Source organism: Sorex fumeus, unplaced genomic scaffold (genome assembly GCF_029834395.1).
Source record: "Sorex fumeus unplaced genomic scaffold, SorFum_2.1 ptg000153l, whole genome shotgun sequence".
In the NCBI taxonomy this organism is placed as follows: Eukaryota; Metazoa; Chordata; class Mammalia; order Eulipotyphla; family Soricidae; genus Sorex; species Sorex fumeus.
The window spans coordinates 749,524-773,080 of NW_026606210.1; the positions used below are offsets into that span (position 1 = coordinate 749,524).

Genomic DNA, 23,557 nt, shown 5'->3' on the forward strand with positions numbered 1-23,557 from the left:
GGAATATACTGGAAGGGTAAGAAAATAAAAGTGATTCGGTCAGCCGGGGCCGCCGGGAGCGCCAGTCCTTGCCCGGGCTGGCCGCGTCGTCCTCCCCGGGCCCCCGGCCTGCTCGTCCTCGTCCTGGGGCTCGTGTGCCAGAGGCCAGGCTCCCGGGATGCCCGGCGCGGTGCCTGGGCCCCTGCTGGGCCCCTCGGCGTGGCCGGGCGTGGGACGCGGGGACACGGCTGTCCGTGGAGGCCGGAGAGGCGGCGGTGGGTGGGCGAGGACCATGGGCTCCGCCGGGTCTGGCCGGGCCGTGGACTGTCCCGGCCCCTGGGCAGCTGCGTGTGTCAGGAGACCTGTGGGGTAGAGAGGAGAGGGTCAGCGCAGGGGCACGGGGGGCGCGCCTCGGAGCCAGCCAGCCCAACTCAGGGGGACCCGTCTGGGGGGCTGCTCTGTGGACCAGTCGGAGGAGACCCAGGAGTTGACCCCGTCCCCCACGTCCACACGACAGGCCGGTGTCTGGGTCCCCTGCCCTCCCATCTGGCTGCACAGTGACCCGACCTCGGGCCCCCCTGCTCTGGGCCCCGTGTCCAGCCGCCTCTGTAACTGCTCCGTGTGCGGCACGGAAGGCCCATCTGCAAGTGGACACCGCAAGTGGACGGGCGGCCTGCCCGCAGATGGGCCCTGGGCCGTCCTCCAATCAGGTGTGAGACCCCCGCCCCGCCCTCACCCGGCATCAGCGCTGCAGCTCTGAGCTAGAAGGTCGTGGCCCGCGAACGCGGGGTGGACGGGATTGGGCAGCTCAGAAGTCCACCCCACTCTGCTCGGCCCACCGAGGCCAGCGTCCACCAGCCGCCACACGTCCTGCCTGCCCGGCTCTCCTGGGCGGTGGACACGGCTGCCTATCCTCTGGGCACGGTCTGACTGCCCACCCGCCTGCTGCCCCGCGAGGCCACTCACGGGAGGTGTTTGGACAGAGGGGCTGTCTCTCGGGTCCTGCCGCCCGGCTGGTGGCCGAGACGGGGCTGAGCGGAGACCTCGTGGCTTTTTCCTCGTGACCTCGAGGGGACCCCGAGACCTCAGAACCAAGGTGCCTTTGCTCGTAGTTCCGATATTCAGAAGCTCTAGGCAGGGGCGTACACACACACGTACATGTGTGTATTCGTGCGCATGTGTGTACATGCTTGTGCCTATGTGTATGTGCACATGTGTACCTGTACGTGCACGAGTGTACCTGCGCGCACACACGTGCATGTGTATGCACGTGTGCGTGCACATCTACGTGCACGTGTGCACATGTCCGTGCATGTACAAGCGTGTGCATGTGTCTGTGTGCATGTGTACGTGTACGTGTGCATGTGTGTATGTTTGTGCACGAGTGTGCATGTCTGTGTGACCTGCATGTGTGTACATGTGTGCACGTGTCTGTGTGTCTCTGCGTGTCTGTGTGCACCTGCAGGTGTATACGTGTGTGCACGTGTATGTGTGCACGTCTTTACATGTGTGTGCACACGTATGTGTGTCTGTGTTCGTGTCTGTGTGCACGTGCATGTGTACGTGTGTGTGTGCTGGGGCCAGGCCCGGCGGTGGCAGGTGTGCTTCGTGCCTCCTGCATGTGCAGCCCAGGCCTCGCACTGAGCCCCCCGTGACCCCCTGCTCTCTCTCCTGTGCACGTGGCTGGGCTCGGGGCTGGCCCTGGCTTCGGGCGTGTTCCTGTCACCTGCCTGCGTGGTGACAGGCGTTCACACCGATGACCCCGTGACCGCAGGACACGCAGCGCGTCTGTCTGTGTCTGGGCGCTGGTGCTCCGGGGCACCTGCTGGGCTCCCTGGCTGCTCTGTGCTCACTGGACTTGCCGCCCGTGGCCATGGCCCCCAGAGCAGCTGCCCAGCACCTGCCCACTGACTCTGCCCTGCAGGGACCCGTGGGCACCCAGCGCCCCTCCTGCATTCACGCTGGGCCCCACCTCAGCTCCTGCTGGTCAAGTCCTCCGGCCCACTCAGGTCCACACCGCACCGTGTCCAAGTGCCCCCTGCCCGTGCCTCCCGCCCCGAGCACATACCGTGGTGGTCTTGATGCGCCCCCCGGGCTGCGTGCAGGTCCAGCCGGAGCGGTTGATAAGCAGGTCGCAGCCCTCCCCCTCCAGGCACGGGAGCATGTCACACCACTGCCGGCTGCGGATGATGCGTGCTGCGGAGAGCGGGCCGTCAGGGCGGGCGGGGGGGGGGGGTCGCAGGGACCGGCAGAGGCTCCGGGGGCGCAGGTGCGGCTGTGCGCAGGTACGGGTGGGAGACCCCGGGGAGGGTGTCCACAACCAGAGCCCAGAGCCCCCGGGTCTCCCTGTCCACCCCCGGGTCTCCCTGTCCACCCCCGGGTCTCCCTGTTCACTCCCGGGTCTCCCTGTCTGCCCCCCGGGTCTCCCTGTCCACCCCCCGGGTCTCCCTGTCTACTCCTCCAAGACTCAGGTAAACAAAAGGGTGTCTGACCACCCCCGTGTGTGCCTGGCAGACCCCGGCCATGTCACCCACCTGTTCCTGTCCCCTGGCCAGCAGACGCCCCATGCGCAGGTGCAGGCCGGGCTTGGCGGGGACCCCCCGCCCGCCATAGGAGCGCCCCTCCACCCACTCCAGCAACCATCGGCAAGACCCCGTCGTGAGCTGAGCCTCACCCCTGCAGGGAGCCCCCTTCTGGGGGGCCCTGCCGTGACCAGGAGGGGACTGTCCCTCCTCCAAGGAGCATGGTGGCCCCGCTGGCCAGGGCTGCCCGGAGACTCGGGCATCTTGACTCAGGGACCCCCACAGCCACAGTGGGCACCGAGTTCCTGGTGTCCCCTTAGCACGGCCCACCTTGGCGCTCAGCCAGGGCGCCCCCAGAAAGAGTGAGTCCTTCCAGCTCCGCCCCGGGCTCATCCCTGCACCCACCACCCAGGGCGGCCCAGAGCTGGGGGCAGGCGGGGAGACCGGGCCCCCCTGGCCCCCGAGGCCGAGACCCCCATGGCTGGGGAAGGAAGACCGACACGCCCAGACTCGAAATAGGCAAAATTCTCACCCTACAACTTTTTAGACAGCATAATTCAGTGGGAACGGTCTGGATAATTATTTTTTCTTTAAATAGTTACAGTAGACGGGATTAATTCTCAGACGGTTCTCTGATTAGCGTGATTCATCACGGCGGAGACGGCCTCGCCGCGCGCCCCGCGCTCCACACGCGGTAATGAGATTAGCAAGACGGGGTGAGGGCAAGGGCGACACCCCCCAATCACGCCCGCCGCGCCCGGACTCGGAGGTTGGGGGTCAACACCCCCCAATCATGCCTGCCGCTCCCGGACTTGGGGGGATGGGGGCGACACCCCCCAATCACACCTGTCGCGCCCGGACTTGGGGTCAGGGCAGGAGCTGCACTGGTGGGCCTGGGCCCAGCCCCGTCTCTCTCTCGGGCTCGGGGACAGGAGCACCTGGGAGGGAGCCCGACCAGGTGGGCAGATCCGGGCCCACCAATGGTGTCCCTGCACATCCCGGGCACGGAGAAGCCTTGCCTGCCTCCACCGTCCTGGCGTCTGTCCGTCACCCCACGTCCATCCGTCCTTCCCCCCACCCCCTCCATCATCTGTCCCTTCCCCCGCCCATGTCTGTCGGTCCCTCCCCTCACCTGCCCACTCCACCCCTCCCGCCCCTGCCCACGCAGGCGTCCATCTGCCTCTCCCGGCCTGGTCCCTCTCTCCAGCCTCTGACCAACCCGTCCGCCCATCATCCCTCTGTCCATCCAGCCCAGCGCCCAATGCCCAGGCCCCGCCCCCCCCCCCCCCCCCGAGCTGAGCCCGGAGGTGCACGGGTGGATGCGATGGGCCTCAAGTCCACCCTGGGCCCCAACTCGGGCCCGAGCGTCTGGAGGCCCGGCCTGCCCAGTGGCCCCAGGGAGACTGTCCGCCGGCCCCTGGGTGCCAGCTGGTAGGAGTGGACACCTCCCTGTGGCCCACTGAGGGAGCCCAGAGGTGCGAGGCGACCCTTGGGGACGGGTGGGGGGCCATGGAGAGCGGGAGGGGGGTGGCCAGTGGGTCCGCAGGGACATCCTCTCCCCCCAGGCCCGGCTGGGACTTCGGGGTCACACCGAGGGGGTCTGGGGGGGGCGGGAGCTGGGCCCAGCAGGGGGTCGGCGCGGGGGACAGTGGGTGGGCAATGGGAAGGTGGCCTTGGCACCCCGTGCCCTGGGCACACCTGCACCCCACCCAGGGCTCCCGGCAGCACCGCGGGCAGCAGTTCCTGCCACCCTGCCCAGGACCCCTGCCAGTGAGCGAGTGGGAGACAGAGGTCAGCGTGGCCGGGTGGGGAGACAGGGTGGGGGGCACCCGGGCCCAGCCCCGACTGGAGGACAGTTCTCCAGCCCAGGCAGGAGGGGGAGGGTGTGTGGTGCTGGGGCCTGGCAGGAGAAGAAGCTTCTGGAAGGGGTCCGGGCACAGGGCCGGCCCAGCGAGCCCAGAACTGAGGGTGCAGGGGGGTGGGGGTGGGGCCCAGACCCGACCGTCCCTGGGCAGCGCAGGAGGCAGGGGCCTGGCCCCAGCCCCAGCTCCAGGCAACCTCGGGACGGAACCCGCAGGGCAGGAGGAAAGCATCTCCAAGCCCCAGCTGTGGGCACCCGGGGGTGTCGGGACAGGGGAGACGGCCAGGCCATCGCACACCACCAGGGGGCAGGCGCCACCCGCCCGCGTCCCAAAGCCCAGACGTCCCTGCAGAAGGCAGGTCCCAGGTCCCGCCTGGCCCAGGGCCGGCCTGGGCGGCACAGAGTGTGGCCGGGGGCAGGAGGGCGCGGAGGTGCCCACTCCTGGCCACCCGGCGGGACGTGGGTCAAGGACACGGTGAGTTGGGACTGTGCGCGGGGGCGGCCCCTGGTCAGGCCGAGAGCGAGCAGCTCGTCAGGCTGATCCAGGGGCCACAGTGTCCCTCCTCCCCGCCTCCGTCCCCACCGTCCAGCCTGTCTGTCCTCACTCCCTGTCCGTCCGTCCGTCCTCACCCGGGGCCCCAGAGACCACCCCGTCCCACGCACGTCTCGGTCTGATCCCCGCCCTGCCAGCGAGCTCCAAGGCGCTGCCCTGCCCCGGGATGTGTGAGCTCGTGGGCCGCACCCGAGGCCTGGCAGCAAGTAGCCTTTGCGGGGTCCTGGGAGCACGTCTGTGTGTCTGTCTGCAACCTCCCTTCCTGACGGAGGCCAGCCAGCTGCACAGAGCCACGGCCGCCGCCTCCAGGCTGGCAGCAGCACCCGGAGAGGCGCGAGCCCGGAGGCCGCCAGGGCCTCCCCCTCCCCCTGTGGCCAGCCGTGCTCCCGGTGAGCTCCTCTTCAGCCCTCAACGCCCCGACCAAGAGTCGCCCCCGGGAGGCAGCAGCCTTGCCAACCTCCCTGCAGGCCAAGCAGCTGCACGCCAGGGTCCCCGGCCTCCCGCTCTCCCCCGGCCCCGAGGCGGCCCGTCCTCTCTCCTCCCCACACGGGCACCCCTGAGTGAGTGGACAGTGGGCGGCATGTGAGCTCAGGCCCGGGCCCTGCTCCCCCCACGAGTCCCCGGCCCACGACGGAAGCTCAGGCAGGGAGCACAGAGACGGGAGCCAGAACACGGGAGGGAAACGAGACGGGGCCGGACAGCGCCTGGGCGGGACTGCGGGAGCCGGCAGCCAGGGCCGAGCTGGGCACGGGTTCGGCTGGGGGGGCCAGGGCCGCAGGGCGGCGGACACAGGTGCCGGGGGTGTCGGCCGTCCCGGTGCCACCCCGCGGGGCTGCGAGGCACCCGCCCCGCCCCCCACCGCCATCTCGCGTCCCCCCAGCACTCACCGTCCACGCAGGCGGGCCGGGCCCTGGTGGTGCCGGCGATCTGGCCCTTCCTGCAGGCGCAGCGCGCCGTCTGTCGGGCAATGGTCCTCCGGGGCTGGCTGCTGTCCCGGTCCAGAGTGACGATCTCACACGTGCCCGCCGCCAGCTGACCTGCAGGGACGAACACACTGAGAGGCGTCGGGGTCAGCCCCGGGGACGGACGCCCCCTCCCCTCCCCGGGGCCTGGAGAGCGGCCACAGGAAGTGACATGAGGGCCACTGGCGGGTGTGGCCAGGGAGGAGGTGTGAATGCGGGTTGGGCGGGAGGACCCCAGTACTGAGCACAGCACCTGGGGGGACCTGAGAACTGAGCCGCACAGCACCTGAGGGACTGAGTACTGAGCACAGCACCTGGGGGACCCAGCACTGAGCACAGCATCTGGGGACCCCCCAGCACCAAGTACAGCACCCAGGGGACCCCCCCAGCACTGAGCATAACACCTGGGTGACCCAGCACCTAGCACGGCACCTGGGGGACCCAAGGACTCAGCACAGTACCTAGGGAACCCCCGAGCACAGCACTTGGAGGACCCAGCACCGAGCACAGCACCTGGGGGACCCAGCACTGAGTGCAGCACCTAGGGAACCCTCTCCGTCCCAGGCCCTGGGTGTCGGCAGCTCAGCCCGCCCCACTTCCGCTGGATGCCCTGACACACACACGTGCCGGACGCTCACACGGCTTCGCACGCTGGCATGGATGATGGTCAGGGACGGTCCAGGCGACTTGTGCAGACCCTCCCAGGCGGGGTCTGTGGATTTGGTCACGCACGAGCCTGGGTCCCTACCGTGGGGACACATTCCCACACGCACGTGTGTCCATGGGACATGCACAGCCCCCCAGACACACCCCGTCCCCCACGACGCTCCCAGACCACAGGTGGGGCGGGGAGAAAGGCCTAGCCTCTCCCAGGGTGCCGGGGGCCCCAGACCCCCAGGTTCAGCCTGCACCCGCCACACACCCCTCACCCTCCTAGACAGAGACACCCAGAGCCCCCAAGAGACACCCAGAGACCCAAGAGGCACCCAGAGCCCCCAAGAGGCACCGAGAGCCCCCAAGAGGTACCTAGAGACCCCAAGAGGCACCGAGAGCCCCCAAGAGGCACCCAGAGACCCAAGAGGCACCCAGAGCCCCCAAGAGGCACCCAGAGCCCCCAAGAGGTACCCAGAGACCCCAAGAGGCACCGAGAGCCCCCAAGAGGCACCCAGAGCCCCCAAGAGGCACCCAGAGACCCAAGAGGCACCCAGAGCCCCCAAGAGGCACCCAGAGCCCCCAAGAGGTACCCAGAGACCCAAGAGGCACCCAGAGACCCCAACAGACACCCAGAGCCCCCAAGAGGCACCTAGAGACCCCAACAGGCACCCAGAGCCCCCAACAGGCACCCAGAGCCCCCAACAGGCACCCAGAGACCCCAACAGGCACTCAGAGCCCCCAACAGGCACCCAGAGCCCCCAAGAGGCACCTAGAGACCCCAACAGGCACCCAGAGCCCCCAAGAGGCACCCAGAGCCCCCAAGAGGCACCCAGAGACCCCAAGAGGCACCGAGAGCCCCCAAGAGGCACCCAGAGCCCCCAAGAGGCACCCAGAAACCCCAAGAGGCACCCAGAGACCCCAAGAGGCACCCAGAGACCCCAAGAGGCACCGAGAGCCCCCAAGAGGCACCCAGAGCCCCCATGTGCGAGCAGACCCCCAGATTCCCTATCGGCACCGACTCTCCAACCCTGAGGGGAGGCAGGAGAGGCCAGAGTGCGGGGGACCCCCGAGCCCACCCTCTCGCTGAGCGGAAGGCGGGAGGCGCCAGCACCCAGGGGCGACGGTGGCACTGCCAGCTGGTGCCCATTCAATTATCCCGCTAATGTGCGTTAACGAGGCTCCGTCCCAGAGCCGTCCCGAGCTGGGCTGGAACGCCGTCGGCGCGTCGTAAACACGGGCGATTACACGGCGCCCTGCCGCGCGCGGGGTCGATAAAAGGCGGGCGTGCGTGGCGTGGCACCGGGAAGAAGGCGCGGGCGGGGGGCAGGCGGCGAGGGGGCCGGGAGAGGAGCCGGCCGGCGGAGCTGCCCCCACTCGCCCTTTAATCTCGCGCTCGTCCGCCCGCTCCTGGCCCTCCCGATCGTCTCCGCGGCCACCTGCCGGCCCAGCCACGGATCCACGCGCCTCGCACTCGCCAGGCTCACGGACCCACCCTCGCACGCACGCACGCGTGGCCACGCATCCCTTCGCGCGTGGATCCGCGCACGCACTCTGCACGCACACATTCACTCTGCACACGCTCACGCACCCGTGTGTTCATTCTGCACGTGCTCACGTGCTCACACGTTCACTCCGCACACGCTCACACACTCACACGTTCACTGGCTCTCGGGTTCCTCCGTCTCAGCCACGCACACTCCACCTCGCCGCAGGAGTGCAGGGAGGCCGGGGACAGTCCTGGCGGCTGGTGTGGGCCCTGCCCAGTGGCCAACTCTGGGCTGACCCTGACTGGTCGCTGCAGCCCAGGCCTGTGGGGAACAGTCCCGGCCACGTGGACCCCAGGGACGCCAGACGCACCTGCGCCTTCTGTGGGAAGGCCCGGGCCGGGAGGGTGTCCACTCCCAGGAGCTGGCCGTGTCCAGGGCGCCCTGCGGTGGGGGTCCCTCCAAAGGGGCAGTGAGCAGGCTGACCTGGAGCCACCACCACACAGAACCTTCCAGAAGCAGGGCTCTGGGCTCAGACCCCGCGTCTCCGGCTCTCGGGGTTGGCAGACCGCTGCCCGGCTGGGGGCGTGGCCAGGACAGAGAGGCTGGGACGATGGCGGGGAGCGGCCAGCAGGGGGCGCTCGTGCCTTCCTTTCCCGTGGAAACGGCGGGAGGGGTCAGGGACAGGTCCAGCGTCTCCTGCGGGCGGCGGGAGGTTGGGGGTCTGCCCGGGGATGCCCCCCACTGCCCCGGGCCCCACACAAGCTGCTGCTTCTCCCAGGGCGCATCCCACCGGCTCCCAGAGCACCCAACCCTGGAGCCCCTGCGCCCTGAGTGCCGCCCGCCCCACCCCGAGTGGCCCCTGGTGCCCAGGCCACGAGGGACCCGGCTGTGTGGGGGGCAGGCGGCAGGGGCAGCCCGATGCCAGGGCCCCCGTCCCTCTCCTGCTGTGGTCAGTATGAGCCAAGCCTGCCCCCAGAGCCCAAAGCTGACCTCTGAGCTCTGACCTCTGGTACCAGCAGGGGCGTAGGGGCTTCCCCCATGCAGGCCCCCGTGGGTCCCACCTGACACCGCCAGGACGGCCCCAGAGGACACCGGAGGTGCGCTGGGTGGACACGCCGTGGCAGTGGCCGCAGGGTCCCTGGGCACCCTGCCTGCCCGCGCTCGTGCCCCCGTGTCCGGCAGTGGGTGGGGGGTCACAGGACCCCCGCCCGGAGCCACGTGAGCCCCAAAGCCCCGCCTGGCTAGGGCAGCCATCACCCTGAGGCAGGGACAGTGGCCCTGGGATGTGCTGGGGATGGCCTGGCTGGGCACGACGCTGGTCGCAGTGGCCTGAGGGGCTCCCAGGCCCACCTCCGATGGCCCCGGCCTCACTGTCCCCCAACCCTCGTATGTGAGAGCAGCTAGGGGCCCCTCATCCCTATCCCCCGGTGGCAGGGGAACCCACACGGCCCGGAGGGGGGCGAGCCCCGGGAAGGCCCGAGCAGCGGGGGGTGGAGCTGGGCACCCTGGGGTGGCCGTGACCCTCAGGGTCCGTCCCAGACTCCTGTGGGCCCCTCCGGGCTGGAGACACGGCGTAGCATGCAGGTACCTGCTGACTCAGCACTTTCCCGGCAGGGCTGGGGACCCCCACCCCACCACCCCCCGCCCCAGAGCGCTGCCCGGCCCCGCTCGGTGGACCCTTACTCTCCTCCAAAGGGCTTTCAGGAACTATGTTCTAGAAAGTTCTGAAAGCCAGTCCTGCTCCCTGGAGTGGCAGATACTGACCCACCCCTGCTCGCCGGCCATGGGCTTGAGGCCGTTTTGCACACCGCTTGGCACACGGATGGGGCCCGTGGAGGCTGCCCACCGCATCTCCGCCGGACCCCATGTAGGACAGGGACAGAACAGGACATGGCCGGGGGGCAGGGGGCTGGCTCAGTCGGGCCCTGGACGGCAGTGGGAAGTGGCCTCACGGGGGTCAGCGCCCAGCTGTGGCCGCCAGTCGGCCTGCCCGGACGGTCCAGCCAAGACAAGACTTGCTTCCGGAAACCCTGCTGGGAGCTCCCAGCCCAGTGCTCCCCGGGGCAGCCCCCGGAACCCAAGCACAGACCCCTGACCCCAGGAACGTGGAATCTGGGGTCAGCCCAAGGCACATGAGCCGCTGACCCCCAGAAGGGCGCATGGGCCCCCGACAGGACCTCCTCCCAGGAGACCCCGTGTCTCAGCCGAGGGGGGCTGGGCCCAAGTTCCCCAAGGCCCTCCTGACAGCCAGGCACCTCACCCCAGACACAGAGCCCGCCCCCAGCCCCCCTGGGGCGCAGAGCCCCCCACAGGGGCCGCCCCAGGGCCATCTGCACGGGCCAGCCTGGGAGAGCAGCGGCTGGAGAAAGTGCTGACCACCACTCAGGGCGCCGCAGGGAGCCGGCCGGGGGCGGGGCAGGCACAGGACAGGGGTGGGGGGTGCCCCGCGGGGGGCGGGTGTCTGCTGGGGGCCCCCAGGAAATTGGCTCTTTGAGGAGCAGCCGCGTGGCGGGAACAACACGAGCAGCTAAAAATACCCTGGACGGGAGCCGTGGGCGCGGGCAGCGCTGTCCACCCCCTGGTGACAGCCGGGGGCAGTCAGACAAGGACAGGGAGTCGGGGCGGGGGGGACACTCTGCGCCTCCCCCGCACGCCGAGCCCAGGGACAGACGGGACACAGCGGCCGAGAAGCGCCCCTGAGGTCCCCAGCGGCCTGGCCGGGGACCCCGCAGCCCCCAGCCAGCACGACCGGCCTGTTCTAGACGATTCTCAGCGAGGTGACACCCCACCGCCCCACCCCACCCCACCGTGCCACCTGTGGGTTCCCCAGTCCCCAAGGCCCAGCCTGGGCCGGGGTCCCTGCGACAGGGGGACCCGCAGGGGGGACACCGGGGCTGCTCCCAGGAGCGGAGGGAGGGCGGGGGGGGGGGGCCGGCGGGAGTCAGAGGGGTCCAGCCCGGCACAGAGCAGTGACGTCACGCAGGGAGCCGTGACGTCACGCACGGGATGATGTCAGGCGCGGGCGGGTGACGTCATGAGGAGGCGCGTTCAGAACGTACCATCCCCCACCGCACCACCGCAGGAGCTCACCTCTGGGGGTGCACAAGGGACCCCGCGCCGGCCGCTGCCTCCCCTGCTGGCCAGTACTGCCCCCTTCGCTCCCACAGGGACCCCTGGCGGGGACAAGAAGGAACCGCCTCCTCCCCCGCGTGGGGGTCCGGAGTCCGCCCGCACGCCCCGTGGTCCCTGGGGCAGCCGAGGGCGGGGGAGGCTGGGCCCCCCCATCTGCAGGGTTGGGGCCCCCACGCGCCCCTCCTTTCTGCGAAGTCCCGGGCAGAGGGGCCAGGGCTGGAGGGTGGGTGCCCTGCCCAGCACAGGGGAGCAGCCCGGGCCCCACCCCCTGCCCCACCCGTTCCCAGCTCGGGGCCTACAGAAGCTTCTGGAGAAACAGCCCGCGGGCATCAGACAGAGGCCTGGGCAGTGCTGGACATGCAGACCTCCCCCAGCGAGGCTCTGAGTGTCCCTGGGTGCAGGCTGTCCCAGGCACTGTGCACACGTGTGGGCACCCTGCACGGCTCACACGTGTGTAGACGTGTGCAGTGCATGCGGTGTACATTTGCACGCTGCATAGAACATACACACATGTTCTATGGACACGAGTCTACAGCCCATGTGTGGGCTCTGCTGGGAGGGTGTGTGTGTGTGACTGTGTGTGTCCATGGTGTATGTCTATGCATGTCCGTGGTGTGGTGACTGTGCATGTTCGTGGTGTGTCTATGAGTGTCCGTGGTGTGTGTCTGTGGTGTGTGCATGTGTGTGTGCATGTGTGTGTTGTGTGTCCGTGGTGTGTGTCTGTGTGTGTCCGTGGTGTATGCATGTGTTCATGTGTGTGCGTGCCCAGTGGTGTGTGTCTGTGCATGTCCATGGTGTGTGTGCGTGTGTGCGCATGTCCGTGGTGTGTGTGGGGCTGGGCCCACGTCCCTGATCGTGTCCTGGTGAGGGTTGGGCCTCCGGAAAGGGGACGGACGCCCCCCGCCCCCAGCACCGCGTGGGTCTGAGCTCCAGGGTCTCCCAAGGAGGGTCCCTGTGGGTTCCCCGCGGCCTCGGCATGGGGGCCCTGAGAGGCAGGCTGTGGGGCCCGGCCGTGCCCTTCTCACACACACACACACACACACACACACACACACACACACACACACATGCCCGGCAGCAGCCTGGGAGCAACCTTTCAGGTGAGCAGGACGTGGAGGGTCGGCTCCAGGGTTCCACCTCCTGCCTGCACCCCAAGCAGGCTCCTGGCCATGAGGGACACAGGGTCACCTGTCAACATCCCGGCCACACCCCTGGCAGTCCGGGGACTCGAGAGGGATGGGGGTCAGCGGTCACCTGGTCACCCACAGGGCGGCCCGTGTCCGAGTCGAGAGGACGCACATGCCCCGGCCCAAGGTGACTGAGCTGCCGCTGCCCTCACACACAACGTCCACTGCCTGGAGCCACGTGGCAGCCACCAAGGCTTCTCACAGTCCGGGTCGCTGAGAACAGGTGGTCAGCCTGGGGGCGCTGGCCAACCTCCCACCCCCACCCCTGCGCAAGCCGTTGGGGACAGGGAGCTGCAGATGACACGTGTCTCCTGGACATGGAGGACCCTGCAAGGCCTCCTGTGCCCCGCACCTCTGCAGGGTCCCTCCCCCCTGCCTCCTTCAATGACCAGGACAGCGAGGGGCCGCGAGGGACGGCCGAGGAGAACCCTCGCCTGGGTGCCTCCTGGGCACCCAGACCACGCCGGACATGGCGGGAATCACACACGCCCCTACCAGGCGCTGCCCTGCGCTGGACGGCCGGAGGTCCCAGGATCTCCCCAGACCACTCAGAAGCACGTGGGCTGCGCTGGCCGCACCCGGGCCGGGGCCGCAGTCACCGCGGGGTGACCCACGCCGGCGGCAGCTGGGAGAACAGGCTCCCTGTGTGGCCCGCCCCTCACCCCCCAAACCCCAGAGTCACGGAAATGGCGCTCTCCCACTTGCGGGCAGACAACAAGTGACAATTGTCCATCGGCCGCCCTCACCCTCATCCCTGCCAGCGCTCTGGGGGGGTGGGGGCCGGGAGGCCGCGCTGGAGCTGACCTTGCAGGCAGCGGGGACAAAGGGGGCGGGTGCCGGCCTGGAGGGGCCCCCCAGTGGGACCCCCGGCGGGTCCCCGAGGCGCACTGGCAATCCAGGGACTTCCCATGGCCGGCGGCCGGCCTGGCTGGTGGACACCTCCAGGCCGGGAACTTGGGCAGCAGAGCCGGGGCTGGCCCTCCGCCCGCAGGAGAGCCCCCCTGCCTCCTGGGGACCCCGATGGACACCCCACCGGGTCGGGCCTGCACCTTGGCGCCAGGACCCGGCTGCCGGGGCAGCCGCGGGGAGACCAGGACGCTCCCGCGGGGGGTGGCACCCGCCGCCGCGCGCCCTCTCCAGCTGCCCCCCGAAGCCGGCAGCTCATTAATTAGGCAGGAAAACCGGGCATCGGGCATCGCGGCCAGCCCTGCCTTTGCAGGAACCCGAGCTAATGAGGGTCTGGCCACGCCGCCCGGACACGGGCGGGCGTCCCTCCCGCGCCGCCTGTCCGCAATCCCGGCGGGGGGCAGCACGGGGGTGGGAGAGGGGGCGAGCGGCCGAGGCTGCGCCCCCCGCCCGCGGGCCTCGCCCTCCCAGAGGACCCGCCAGGCCGCGCCGAGCGGACCGAGCGGCAGGCCGGAGCTCGCGGGGGCGCGGCGGGGGAGACCCCCGGGACAGGAAGTTTCCGAGAGCGCACGGGGGGCGCGGGCGCCGCGGCCCCTCCCGGCCCCGCCGGCGCAGAGACCCCCGGGCCCCCGCGGCCGCCCGAGTGCGCCCAGCGGCGCCCGGGCGGGGGGCGGGGAGCCGGGTCCCGGCGCGCGCGCCCACGGGGTCCCGGCTCCCCTCGGACGCGGGCGGGCGGCGGGTGGGGGCGGCGGGCCCCGCGGGCGCGGGGGCCTGAGGGCCGGGCCGGGCCGGGCGCGGGGGCCGGTACCTTCTCGCAGGAACTGCGCGTGCAGGAGCAGGACGAGGACGCAGCAGAGCGCGGCCCCCGCGCCCGCCCAGAGCGCCTTCAGCAGCTGCATCGCGGGCGCCCACTCGGCCGACGCCCCCGGGGCCGCGCGGCCAAGGTCCATCCGCCGCCGCCGCCGCGCTCCGCCGCGACTGGAGGCGCCGCTCGGGAGGCGGCCGGTGTCCTTCGCGCGGGGGAGGGGCGCGGGGGCGGCCGGCCGGGCCGGGGCTCAGCGCCGACGCTCGGGCCGCGGCGGCCACTCGGCCACCGAGGCGGGCAGCGGGGCGCGGGGGGCCCGGGCGCGGGGGGGGCGGCCGCCGCGGCCCCATGAATCGGCCGCGCGGCCGCCGCCGCCGCCGCCCCCGGAGCCGCGCCGCCGGCAGGGCCCGCAACGGCCGCGGGCGGGGGGCTCGGGCGCGCGGGGTCGCGGGCCGGGGCTGCCGCACACGGTCGCCGCCGCCGCCGGCCGGTCGCCGCGAGGTCGGGCCGCGGGCCCCGCGCGGGGCCGCCTCCGCGCCGCCGCCGCCTCCCGCGCCCCGCGCGCCCCCCGCGCGCGCGCCCCGCGCGTCCCCCGCGCGCCGCCCGCGGCCCCGCGCGCCCCCGCGCGCTCCCCGCGCCGGGCCCGGGTGCCGCGGCGAGGCGGGCGCGGCGCGGGGCACCCACAGGTGGGGCCGACGCGGCGGCTCCGGCCCGGCCCGCCGCCCGCTGCGCTGCGCTCGGCCCGGCCCGGCCCGCTCGCCCGCCCGCCGCCGTCCGCGCTCCGCCCGCGCCGCCGAGCCGCCGATGCGCACTGGGCCGCGGAGGGGACCCCGGGGACCCCCGCGCCGCCCGCCAGCGCCCCCGCCTGGCGCGCCGGCGGGTCAGGCGGGGCCGGTCCAGCCGAGAGCCGCGGGTCGGGCTCCACCTAGGTGCGCAGCGGCCTCACTGCAGAGCCGAGCGGGCGCCCAGCCCCCTCCCCCAGCGCAGCCTCCCGGGGCCGCCGCGGGCGGGCGCGCGGCGGGGGGCCGCCCGCGGGCGCTCGGACCCCACTCGGCCTCCAACTCGGGCCCCCGCGTCCGGCGCCGGTGAGAGACCCCCAGACCGGCGGCCCCAAACGCTGGGGGTGAACCCCAGATGGAAGCGCCCCCCACCCCCAGCTGCCGGGGGTTCCGGTCACTCACCCTCGCCACCCAGTGTCCCTCCGTGGGGAATCGGTCCGGCGGGGTCACCCGAGCCCAGGGCGCCAGGGCCGGGGCAGTTTTGGAGGAACCGCGTTGAGACTCACTTGCAATCGCCCGGCCTGGGGCTCGGGCCCGGGCCAGGTGCGTGCGCCCGAGCGATGCCCTTTGGGGCAGTCTGGGGGGACGACAGACCCCGAGGGACGCCAGCTCCAGCTCAGCCCTCGCTCTGCGCACACCCCGGGGCAGGAGTTCGGGGTCACAGCGGCAGCTCTGGCTGGTGGCCCCCGCCGGCCCCGGGCCATGAGGAGTGGGCTCAGGAGGCCGTGGGGTCCGTGCCCCCTCCGAACCCCGGGTCTTCACCCTTCCCCCTGGCTCCCCCACCCAGCGACAGCCCCCAGCCACACGCCCCCCCGGAGGTGACCTCCACCAAGGTCGCTGCGGGTCCCTGGCCCTTGGCCCAAGGTCACACCCCCTCCCCCAAGAGGGGCCGTGTAAAATACAGACACGTCCTGACGCCCCCCAGCTTTCAGAAACGGACTGTGGACGGGCGATCCAGCGGGCAGCTGGGCTCTCCCTGGTGACCTCGTTCACTTGGTGGCAGGGGAGGCCTTGGCGACTGGGCGAGAATCCCCTGAGAGTGCCCGGAGCAAAGCGGGCAGGACACACTGGGCAGGGGGCGTGGCACCAGGCCCCATGTGGGCAGTGGACACCACCCCGGACTTCCCAGAGAACCACTGGGACGGACGGCAGAGACGTACAAGGCACCTGGGACCACGCCCCCAGCACACCTGCACGTGGGACACACCCCCAGCACATCTGCCTCTGCACGCGGGGCCACGCCCCCAGTACACCTGAGTACGGGACACGCCCCCAGCGCACCTGCGCCGGATACGCTCCCCAGCACGTCTGCATGGGGGGACACACCCCAGCACATCTGCTCACGGGACACGCCTCCAGCACATTTGCATGTGGGACCACGCCCCCAGCATACCTACACGCGGGCCACGCCCCCAGCACACCTGCACGCTGGACACGCCCCGAACACACGCCCCCAGAACATCTGCGCGCGGGACACGTTCCCCGCACATCTGCAAGTGGGACATGCCCCCAGCACACACGCCCCCAGCACACCCGGCGCACAGCAGAGCCCAGGTAAGCTGTCCAACGAGCACCTGTGGCTCACAGACGGCCCCGGCCCAGCTGGAAGGCCTGGATGTGGCCTAGGCTGCCCCGGTGCAGGTGAAAAGTGGTCTGGGTTCGCTCCTCCGGGGTCACAGGACAGAGTGTGGGACCCCAGGGCACAACTTCCTCTTCCTTGGTCCCTGCGTGCTGGAGGTGACCCTGCCCCACGGTCTGGGAAACCCCAGCCCCTGACAACTCAGGGGTGTGGCGGTGCCCAGGGGTCCCCTGCAGGAGTCCGGGGAGGGGACGCCTGATGGGGCCGGCCAGGTCCCACGTGCATCCGTCGCTGTGGGAGACCCTTCTGGCGCCCCCAGTGGTGGGGAAAGGAAGGGCGGCAGGAGGCCCAAGGGAGGGGCCTCAGGACAGACGCCCCCCACAGTCCTCAGCCCCCCGCCGAGGCCAGCGCTGCTGGGGTCACACTGCAGCCGGACACACACTGGGCTGTTGGATCCAGAGCGAACCCTTCCCGGAGAAGCAGAGCCACACTGGGTGCGCCCGCCAAGGTCTGAGGCCAGTGTGTGCACCCAGGGTACTGGACATGACACACACGTGTACACAGGAGAGCGGGGTCCTGTATGTGACACACGTGTACACAGGAGTGTGGGGCGCTGCACGTGACACATATGTACACAGGAGTGGGGTCTTGCACACAACACACACGTACATATGTGTACACAGGAGTGCAGGGCGATGCATATGGTACATGTGTGTACACAGGAGTTTGGCATTCTGCATGTGACACGTGTGTTCACAGAGTGTGGGAGTATGGGATGCAGCCCATGACACACATGTGTACACAGGAGTGCGGGACGCTGCATGTGATGTTTGTGTACACAGGAGTGGGGGTGATGCACTTGGCATATGTGTGTACACAAGACTGTGGGGTCCTGCACGTGACACACGCGTATACACAGGAGTGTGGGGTGCAGCACGTGGCACACACGTGTACACAGGAGTGTGGGTGCTGCATGTGACATGTGTATACACAGGAGTGAAGGGTGATACACGTGGTACATGTGTGTACACAGGAGTTTGGTGTCCTGCCCAAGACACATGTGTGTTCACCGGAGTGTGGGATGCAGCACATGACACACGTGTACACAGGAGAGCGGGATGCTGCATGTGATGTGTGTGTACACAGGAGTGGGGGTGATGCACTTGGCACATGTGTGTACACAGGACTGTGGGGTCCTGCACGTGACACACACGTGTACAGAGGAGTGCGAGGTGTTGCATGTGACATGTATGTACATAGGAGTTTGGTGTCGTGCATGTGACACGTGTGTTCATGGAGTGTGGGAGTATGGGATGCAGCCCGTGACACACATGTGTACACAGGAGTGTGGGACGCTGCATGTGATGTTTGTGTACACAGGAGTGGGGGTGATGCACTTGGCATATGTGTGTACACAGGACTGTGGGGTCCTGCACGTGACACACGCGTATACACAGTAGTGTGGGATGCAGCACGTGGCACACATGTGTACACAGGAGTGAAGGGTGATGCATGTAGTACTTGTGTGTACACAGAAGTTTGGGGTCCTGCACGTGACACATGTGTGTTCACCGGAGTGTGGGTTGCAGCACGCGGCACACACATGTACACAGGAGTGCAGGATGCTGCATGTGATGTGCGTGTACACAGGAGTGGGGGCGATGCACTTGGCACATATGTACACACATGTACACAGGAGTGTGGGGTGCAACACGCACACGTGTACACAGGAGTGCGGGGTGCTGTATGTGACATGTGTACACAGGAGTTTGGGGTGCAGTACGTGGCACACACATGTACACAGGCGTGCGGGGTCCTGAGTGTCACACACGTGTACACAGGAGGGCTTCTGCATGTCACACACACATGTGCCCAGGAGTGCGGGATGCTGCTCGTGACACACGTGTGTACGGGAGTGGGGGTTGTGCATGTGACATGCAAGTGCACAGGAGCAGAGAACCCCTCCCCCGGGACAGTCACAAACATGCACACACCTCAGCACGCGTGTCCAGCAGCCTTACCCGGCTCTCAGAGCCTGGGGGAGGTGGGCATCCGGGCTTCGAGGGCACAGTGCCCGCCACACGCCCCGCCTGCTGTGTATGTCCTCCGTGTGTCCTCTCCACCGAAGCCCACGGCTGCCGGGGCTCTCGTGGCAGTGGCCGCAGCCCCCGCTCACCCCCTGACCCAGCGGAGGGTGCGGGCCGGGGGCTGCGTGTGCCCCTGTCGGAGCCGGGGCAGGCGTGTCCCAGGCTGGACATGGGAGCCCCTCGGAGAGCCTGCGGCCACCGTCTTCACCAGGGATCCCTCCCTTCCCGCCCTTCCCGCTGGGCGCGTGGCGGGGGTGGGGCGGGCACGGGAAGGGACTGGGACAGGGGAGGTGGCCCCTGCCCTGCGCCAGGCAGGGGGACGCGCTCGGGGCTCGGCCCCGTAGGCCAGGCTGGCCCCTGGACGGCTGTGGGGCTTGGGCAGCAGCCTGCACCCATCCCCTGCCCTCTGCCCTCTGCCCTCTGCCCCCACACCCCCTTTGGCCGTGGGCCCCTCCCGAGAGCGGTGAGGACCCGGCTCTGTCCCAGCCCTGCGAGCGTCCACCTGCACGGCCCCAGGGCCCCAGCCCTCCACCCCGCCTCACAGCGCTGACCTGTCTAGGCACCCACCCGCCAAGGCCCCCGGCTGCCAACCGCCATCCCTGTGCCCACCCACCCAGCCGAGTGCCCCCACTGGCCCAGACCCATCGTCCACCCACCTCCGTCCTCACAGCCTCTCGTCCATCAGCTCATCCACGCCCACCCCTGGTCGGTCACTCACCATCTGACCGTCCATCAAGCCCTCAGCCACTCACCCGTCCACCCCTCCGTCCACCCTCCCACCCCGCCTCCCCCTCCCCCACCCACCCGCCCCCCTCCCACCCTCCGCCTTGGCCGTCACCCTCCGTCCACTCACCTGGACCTCTGTCCGGGCCCCTGTCCTCCCACCTGTCCCGAGTCTGGCTGTGGTCCTGCCACCCGCCCTGAGGACCTGGCCCACGTCCCGGCCGAGGGGCGGCTGCTCTGGGCAACGCCCCCACCCCGGGGACACCGCGGGGCCACACGGGTTTCCCACGATGCAGCCACATGGCGAGTGGCCACCGGGGGCCGAGCCGCAGGGACCCCTGGGCTTCCGCAGGCACCGCGAGGGGGACGTGCACACGCCGGCGACCACCAGGGTCCTCCGGACGTCACGGGGAGGGGCGTCGTGTCCCTGGGCAGGGCAGGGGCTCAGAGCGGCCTCCCGCCTGGCCCCAGGGTGCAGAGTGCAGGGGAGAGCACTCCCCCACCCCACCGGGCTCGGGTGCAGGACCCTGGGGGTGCACACGGACCCCGGGGGTGCAGGGGCGCGCCCTCCTCCGGGTGACTCTCTGACCCCACCCCTGCTCCTCATAGTCTGTGCCCTGTGCCCGCCATGCTCCTGCTCTCCCCTGCCCCCTCCCCTCACCCCTGCTTCCCCTACCCCCTCACCCCTGCTCCTCTCTACCTCCTCCTTCACCCGTGTCCCCTACCCCTTCATCCTTGCTCCTTCCTACCCCCTCCCCTCACCCCTTCTTCCCCTTCCCTCTCACCCCTGCTCCTCCCTGCCCCCTCCCCTCACCCCTTCTTCCCCTTCCCTCTCACCCCTGCTCCTCCCTGCCCCCTCCCTCACCCCTGCTTCCCCTTCCCTCTCACCCCTGCTTCTCCCTGCCCCCTTTCCACACCCCTGTCTTCCTTACCCCCTCATCCCTGCTCCTCCCTGCCCCCTCCCCTCACCCCTGCATCTCCTACTCTCACTCCTGCTCTTCCCTGCCTCCTCCCCTCACTCCTCCTTTCCCTACCCCCTCACCCTTGCCCCTCCCTGCCCCCTTCCCTCACCCCTGCTTCCCCTACCCCCTCACCCCTGCTCCTCCCGGCCCTCTCCTGTCACCCCTGTCTCCCTTACCCACTCACCCCTACTCCTCCCTGCCTCCTCCCCTCAACCCTGCTTCCCCTACCCCCTCACCCTTGCTCCTTCCTGCCCCCTCCCCTCACCCCTTCTTCCCCTACCCTCTCACCCCTGCTCCTCCCTGCCCCCTTCCCTCACCCCTGTCTCCCCTACCCCCTCACCCCTCTCCCTCACCCCTCTCCCCTCTCCCCTGCCCCCACACTCCCATGTTCCGAGTCTGGGGCAGGCAGCAGATCCCTCCTCCCCCCACCCCCTCCCCGCTCCAGCAGACCTGGACCTCCGGGTCCCTCCCTTCGCCTGCTGGGGCTGGGCCCTTGTGCGCCACCCGCGTCCAGCCCCTCTTGGGGCCCCCGCCCGCCCCAGAGCCGAGGTTCCAGAGGCTGCCCAGGAGGGCCGCGCTGTGTGCAGCTGTGGGACTGATTTAAATAATCTATTAATTATCTGTGGCTTAGCGTGCGGGCGTGGGAGCGGGGGCTCCAAACACGCGACGTGCTCACGGCCCCCGCATCGATTACGCTTAATTGCCTCTCCCCGGGGTGCGGGATCGAGACGCAGCCGCACCGACTGTGTGGGCCCTGGGCCGCCCTGCCTCCACGGGCCCTGGGGTCCCCGGGGAGCACGGCAGAGCAGGCCCTGCCACCGCCACCCCCGGACCCCGGGCAGGCCGGCCAGCCCCGCTCACACCTGCCCGGCCCGAGCAGGCCCCCGTGGGCGTGGACGCCAGGGAGGGCAGACGCGGGGGTCTGGGGATTGGGGCGGCATTCGGGCCACGGGGACACGGGATGGCCCCTGCAGTCGGCCCCAGGCACCCGGGGCTGGGTGGGCTCTGCAGAGAGGCCCCGGGACCCAGCCTGGGAGACGCACCCGGCCTGCAGCGAGTGATGGCCTTTATCTCCCCGAGTTTCCAGATCAAAGGTGGAACCAGCCCTGGAGGAAGCTCCCGGGCCTGGGGCCATGGCTGCACCCCTCCCCGGGACCCTCACCCCCTCCCCACCATGCCCAGCACCCCTGCAGGGTCAGGGCCTGGGCCGGGTGCTTGGGGCTCTCCACTCCTGGGGACTACACTCTGGGGACCCGCCTGGTCAGCCCTGTCCCCTCCCTACTCTGGGCCCTGCTCCCCAGGGGCAGGAAGAAGCAAGGCCCCGAGTCAGTGCCCAGAGCCCTGCCCAGGACGGTGGGGAGCGCGTCTGCCGGCACACGGACCCCCTTATGGTCCCGCCCCCCCCCTCCGCGCGATTCCCCAGTGCAGAGCCAGAGAAGCCCCTGACCCCCGGCGCGTCTGGCCCCAAAGCCAACCCACACGGAAAATCACCAACTTCCACAGCTCCGAGAGGCTGCCCGGACGCAGGGGCCGCAGACCCCACGTGTGGCATCTCCCCCTCCCCAAATCCCCAGGCCCCAGGTGGACTCTGAGATGCCCGAGGTGGGTCGTGTGGTCAGGGGCGACTTATAGGGAGCATGGGCTGTGTCAGGGGCAGCCGGGCTGGACTCAGGCCTGGCACACACCAGGCGTCTGGGCCCTAGATCCTGCCGCACGGAGGGGCTGGAAGGGGGCTCACCCCGGGGACCCCCCACTCGGCACGCTGAGGGGCCCAGTGGGGCGGGGAGTCAGCCTCACCCCTGCCTGCTGCCCCCTCCAGCCTCTCCCTGCAGGAACCCCGGTACCTTCCCGCAGTGGGTGGCACCAGAGGGGGGGGGTCCAGCAGCCTGGGGCAGAGCAGGGGGCAGCCGGCATGTCAGGGTCCCCCTCAACCCCGAGACAGGACCCAAGCGGCCGCACAGCCCGCAAGGGTCTCCAAGCAGAGCAGAGGTGCCAGGCAGGGGGTCCACACGGCACGGGACCCAGACGCTCAGGGCAAGGGCCCGTTCCTGTGGGTCAGGGAGGCAGAGCCTGACCCTCAGGGGGAACCGGATATGTGATCAACGGGCAGCACCGCCCAGGTGGGTCGGAGCAGTGCCCAGCAGGCTTCGAGGGGATGGGCAGGCAGTGGACGGGCTGAGTGGACAGACTGTGTGCGTGGCCGGCCGCCGTGGCCATGATCTGTGGGACACCAAGTGTCAGGTTTGTGCATGAGCTAAGGGCCAGATGCGTCCAGGGAGAGACCAGCCCGACCCCAGCCGAGAGCCCAAGCCGGCTCCTGCCCACCAGCCCTGTTGGGGCCCTGGGTCAGCGTCAGTGCCCGGACCGCCCCCGCCTGCTCCCGCACCCCCCCCCCCCCCGGGCCACGGAGCTCTGGAGCCATCCTCAGAGCACCCGACCTGGGGGTCCGGGAAGGTGGCACGGGAGCCCACAGCCAGGGCTGGTCAGGGCTGGCCAGGGCAGGCTGACGCTCCCTCCCACTCCCGGCCGCCTCCCAGGAAGGATGGGGCCCAGCTCCAGGGTGTCAGGGAGACCAGGGAAGGACCCGAGAGGGTGGGCGCTGACCGAGTGCGTCTGAGCAGGGGCAGAGCCCGGCTGGACCCCAACTCCTGCCTCAGCATGTGACGGTCAGTGTGTGATGGTCAGCGTGTGATGGTCAGTGAGTGATGGTCAGAATGTGATGGTCAGTGTGTCATGGTCAGCGTGTCATGGCCAGTATGTGATGGTCAGCGTGTAATGGTCAGAGTGTGATGATCAGCATGTGATGCTCAGTGTGCGACGGTCAGCATGTGATGGTCAGTGTGCGATGGTCAGTGTCTGATGGTCAGCGTGTGATGGTCAGTGTGCAACGGTCAGTGTGTGATGGTCAGCGTGTGATGGTCAGTGTGCGATGGTTAGCATGCAATGGTCAGCATGCGATGGTCAGCGTGTGATGGTCAGCATGTGATGGTCAGTGTGTGATGGTCAGAATGCGACGGTCAGTGTGCGATGGTCAGTGTGAGATGGTCCATGTGTGATGGTCAGCGTGTGATGGAACATGTGTAATGGTCAGTATGTGATGGTCAGAGTGCGACGGTCAGTGTGCAATGGTCAGCGTGTTATGGTCAACGTGCGATGATCAGTGTGTGATGGCCAGTGTGTGATGGTCAGCGTGCAACGGTCAACGTGTGATGGTCAGCATGTTGACGGTCAGTGTGTGACGGTCAACATGAGATGGTCAGCATGCGACGGTCAGCATGTGATGGTCAGTGTGCTCCGGGGGCCCTGGGACACCCTGAGTCCTCCTACGAGGGCAGGACATGGCCCAGGGTAGGGACGGGTGCTGAGGGTCACTCGCCCT

At 69.7% G+C, this 23,557-nt stretch overlaps 1 protein-coding gene across 2 annotated transcripts in view; it reads right to left on the reverse strand.

The window, feature by feature from the left end:
* Positions 1 to 262: 262 nt before the first annotated feature.
* TAFA5 (TAFA chemokine like family member 5) overlaps positions 263 to 23,557 on the reverse strand; it is a 37,151-nt gene continuing 13,856 nt past the window's right edge. Inside the window, exons 1-4 of one of the 2 annotated variants that reach the window (XM_056107000.1) lie at positions 14,052 to 14,322; positions 5,803 to 5,952; positions 2,048 to 2,175; positions 263 to 341 (exon numbers count right to left, since the gene is read on the reverse strand). In XM_056107000.1, the coding sequence (XP_055962975.1) occupies positions 333 to 341; positions 2,048 to 2,175; positions 5,803 to 5,952; positions 14,052 to 14,193 (429 nt within the window). In that variant the 5' untranslated portion in view covers positions 14,194 to 14,322 and the 3' untranslated portion in view covers positions 263 to 332. Of the gene's footprint in view, positions 342 to 2,047; positions 2,176 to 5,802; positions 5,953 to 14,051; positions 14,323 to 23,557 lie in introns of those variants that run through there. The other variant, XM_056107001.1, reaches the window with a different exon arrangement.